A 4,253-nucleotide genomic window follows, 5' to 3' on the forward strand; every position below is an offset into this window, starting at 1 on the left:
TGCTGGATGATGTCATGTGAAGGCAAGAAGAACATTGCTGGCCCTGGAGTGAGCAGAGAGGAGGGGGACGCCCCCATCCCCCTCCTTCCCTGGGCGGGGGACTCTCATCTCCAATAAATGTAGTCGCCTACCACGAAAAAAAAAAAAAAGGAAAAAAGAAAAGGAGGAAAACTTTTTTTTTCCTGTTGACTGTTGGAAACGAATTGAGCAATTATCTAGTTTACCTTCTCCTCTTGGAAGTTAACGATTGGCGAGATCTTTGCTGCGTTATTGACACAACACTTCCTATTGAGCGGCCTGCCAGCGATACGCAGGCGGTTTGGTGTCACTGCTGCCCCATCTCATGGATTGGCACCTGGCCACTAGGCTGCTCCTAGTCAGCTTCTGCATCACCAAGATGATGACTGCCCCACTCTCTGCAGCTCAATGACAAGCAAGGAAGGTGGCGTCTTGGGAAGGAGACAAGTCTTTGAGCAGGTAAGACATGGACAATAGTCTGCAGCACAGAGGAACTAAAGTCCTACCAGCCAGAGCCAACATGATCAGCAACCCCAAGCCCCTGGCCTTCTCCATCGAGAGGATAATGTCAAGGACTCCAGAGCCCAGATGTCTCCCAGTGCCAGGGTTACTGCAGGGGAAGGGGGAGCAGAAGCAAGCCCTTCACCTCAGCTCCTCGTCCATCCCCTGCATGATCCCATTTGTACCGGTGACTTATGAACATTGCCCTAAACTAGGGATGACTGAGCTGAGGAAGAGCCACCAGGAGACCACGCCAGCCTTCAGCTGCAATGAGCTGCTAAACTGCACTGTGGCTTTAAAAGGAGACTTTCCCCCTCTGCACCAGTACAAGCTGGTCCGACCACGAGTGGTCAACCACTCTTCCTTCCATGCCATGGGAGCAGCTCTGTGTTACTTCAACAGAGGCGATGCCCCCTGCCACCCAGCTGCCAGCATCAACATCCACCCGGTGGCCTCCTATTTCCTGGGCTCCCCCCTGCACCAGCCTCAGAAGTCCTACCTGGCAGAGAGGAACAAACTAGCGGTGCCCGCCGTGGAGAAGTATGCTTCAGGGGTCACCTTCAAGGACCTGTCCCAGGCGCACTTCCAGCACTACATGAAGGAGAGCGGCCAGGCCCTGGCCGACAAGATCGCTTACAAATCGTCGGGCAAGTTCGGCAGCGTTTCTCCCAAGCCCAAGGTGTTCACCTGCGAGGTCTGCGGCAAGGCAAGTACCGAACCTGCAGGGTGCCCACCACCTGGCTGCCCTCCTCCCCCCCTAAACCTGCTTCTCTTCTCTCCTCTAAAGGTCTTCAACGCACACTACAACTTAACCCGACACATGCCGGTGCACACTGGGGCCAGACCGTTTGTCTGCAAGATTTGTGGCAAAGGATTCCGCCAAGCCAGTACCCTGTGCCGACATAAGATCATCCACACACAGGTACAAGTCACCAGCCACACCACCACACGGGCAGGTTTTCTGATGCGGTTTTTAAAGCCCAAATTAGAAGTGGATCAAGGACAGCTACCATTTCTCCTCGTTTTGGCTTCAAAAATTTGCATCGAAAAACCCGAACGTGTGGCCATACCCTAAGAGACAAATGGTTACTGAAAAAAAGGCTCAATAAAAAAAAGAAAAATCCACTATGCGTTTTTACAATATGCGCGGCTTGTTCAAAACATATCTTGTATAAAAAGTCATTACAAATAATAATAATAATGATAATAATAATAATGCAATTGATAATTATTATTATTATTAACATTATTAATATATCATCTACCCGCCCCATGGTAAACAGTAAATGCCCTTATTATGAGGCGGCACCTGACAGATGAATAGATGATCGTTCAGACAATGCTGGATAATATACCAAGCATTAGTGCGGTAATAGCTAACCACTGTAAAGTGTCTACATGAGAATGAGAAGTCATTGCTCTTACATTAAATACCGACTTCCTTGGGTGAAGATATTGAGGAATGTAAATTCATTCTTTTTTTGATTACTGCATTTTTTTTTTTTTTTTTAGGAGTTTATTCTTTTTAGTATTGGATGAATAGCCTGGTGAATATATGAAATAATAAAGTAAATTATAGCGCACAGCTGGAGGAATAGAATAGGATGATTATCTAATAAATATGATATATACTGCCATAAAGAATAATTATAGTAATAATGATAATAATACGTATTCTTTTTGTTTTCATATTATAATTGTTGTTTTTATTTTTATTATTATTATTATTATTACTATTAATAATAATAATAATAATAATCATCATCATCCCTTTCTAGAATCAAATATTAAGAAACCATTTGGGGAAATCTGTGACACGATCTAGTTATCATGGATAGAAAAGGGCGATTCTAATGTTCGCCATTTTCCAGTGTTTTTGCCGCCGTTTTTGATGCACTTTCTTGTACAAACTGCAGCAGAATGTTATTTTCTTGCGCCATTCATTGCGCTTTTGTGTGTCCTGCAGGAAAAGCCGCATAAATGTAACCAGTGCGGGAAGGCGTTTAACAGGAGCTCCACGCTGAACACGCACACCCGCATCCACGCGGGGTACAAGCCTTTTGTGTGCGAATTCTGCGGGAAGGGCTTTCATCAGAAAGGTACTGTACCTCTCCTGGTGGGGGGTTTATATGTTTGTTGGAATGCTGTGAGGATGATGGGTCTATAATGCGCTGTTAGGAGTAGTAATCATCAGGAATTAGTCTGGAGAGGGTAATGATCACTTGAAGTGAATGGCGCTCTTCTCCTGCTCTCAGGGAACTACAAGAACCACAAGCTCACCCACAGCGGGGAGAAGCAGTTCAAGTGCACCATCTGTAACAAGGCTTTCCACCAGGTCTACAACCTGACCTTCCACATGCACACCCACAACGACAAGAAGCCCTTCACCTGCCCGACCTGCGGCAAGGGCTTCTGCAGGAACTTCGACCTGAAGAAACACGTGCGCAAGCTGCACGACTCCAGCGCTGGAGGGCCACCAGGAGGGCACGAGGACCTGCTGCCACCACCCAGGGACCAGCCTCCCAGAAACCACAGCCCAGACCTCCAGAAGGCCATGTACTGACACTTCTAGCTGCTCGAGGCTTGCCCGTGGACTGTGGCCGCCAGGCTGACCCGACTACACCTGCTCTGCAATATGTCGGTGGCCCGGGTTAGTGCATGCACCTGTTATTACTATGATTTGAGTATTACAATGGTTTGTGCTTGGACTCCTGCCTTGGTGTGTTCCGTGTAGGTGGCACCAGAGGTAATGACTCTGCCCTATTTATTATATGAATATGCTGTATTATTATTTATTGTACATACACAGAAGAGTCTATCCCCTCGTGTTGTCCACAGGACTGACTCCCCTTCTGCTGCTGTCGTGCAGGGTGCACCTCTCCTCTGTATTGGTGATGAGCCCATGTATCATGATGATGCCTTTTATTCTTGCCAGTGAAATAAATGCGTTCCTTGTGGTTCTGACTATACCGGAGGTTTCCAGCAGTCGTGTGTGTACGCATCCCTAATATGTGTAGTGGATGGGAAGGGGGAATCAGCAATCTGCTCCGCACCCGCTGATGGAGGGTACTTGCCAAAACAGAGAAACGAGTGGCGTTCATTAGGAAGGGTAATTAGCAGCTTCTTCAGAGGCATTGTGAGCTGCTGGATTCCTGCATCCGGGAGCCAAACTCCAGAACCGCCGAGGAGGGGTCTGGGCATCCGCATAGTGTACACGGCGGCTAGAGGGACCTGCTCAAGGTGCCCGACAACAGCGGTACTCAGACCGCTATCTATCTGATTGCATCTGGAAGACAATATCTTCATAATATATACTGCTTCTGGAGAAGGCTTCGCATCACAAGCTGCCACAATGTTCTATCCCACATTGCTCGTTCAACTTCAAAACTTCTCTCTGTCCACAGAAAAACATACAGAGATATGACTGGAAGAACGGTCTGTCTGTCTATCTATCTATCTATCTATCTATCTATCTATCTATCTATCTAATATCTATCTAATATCTATCTATCTATTTATCTATCTAATATCTATCTATCTAATATCTATCTATCTATCTATCTATCTATCTATCTATCTAATACCTATCTATCTAATACCTATCTATCTATCTATCTATCTATCTCATATCTATCTATTTATCTTATATCTATCTATCTCATATATATCTATCTAATATCTATCTATTATCTATCTAATATCTATCTATCTAATATCTATCTATCTCATATATA

General features: G+C 45.7%; 1 protein-coding gene across 1 annotated transcript; it reads left to right on the top strand.

Annotated features, from left to right (window-relative positions):
* The first annotated feature begins 484 nt into the window (after positions 1–484).
* Positions 485–3,082, top strand: FEZF1 (FEZ family zinc finger 1). The gene is made up of 4 exons (XM_044277187.1): positions 485–1,225; positions 1,307–1,441; positions 2,486–2,618; positions 2,775–3,082. The coding sequence occupies exons 1-4, from the start codon at positions 485–487 to the stop codon at positions 3,080–3,082; spliced, it is 1,317 nt and encodes a 438-aa protein (XP_044133122.1).
* The last annotated feature ends 1,171 nt before the right edge of the window (positions 3,083–4,253 follow it).

Source organism: Bufo gargarizans, chromosome 2 (genome assembly GCF_014858855.1).
Source record: "Bufo gargarizans isolate SCDJY-AF-19 chromosome 2, ASM1485885v1, whole genome shotgun sequence".
In the NCBI taxonomy this organism is placed as follows: domain Eukaryota; kingdom Metazoa; phylum Chordata; class Amphibia; order Anura; family Bufonidae; genus Bufo; species Bufo gargarizans.

Coding starts and splice junctions, on each gene's coding strand:
- FEZF1 (XM_044277187.1), top strand. CDS start 485: ATGGACAATAGTCTGCAGCACAGAGGAACTAAAGTCCTACCAGCCAGA. Junction 1,442..2,485: donor ATAAGATCATCCACACACAG/GTACAAGTCACC, acceptor TGTGTCCTGCAG/GAAAAGCCGCATAAATGTAA. Junction 2,619..2,774: donor GAAGGGCTTTCATCAGAAAG/GTACTGTACCTC, acceptor TCCTGCTCTCAG/GGAACTACAAGAACCACAAG.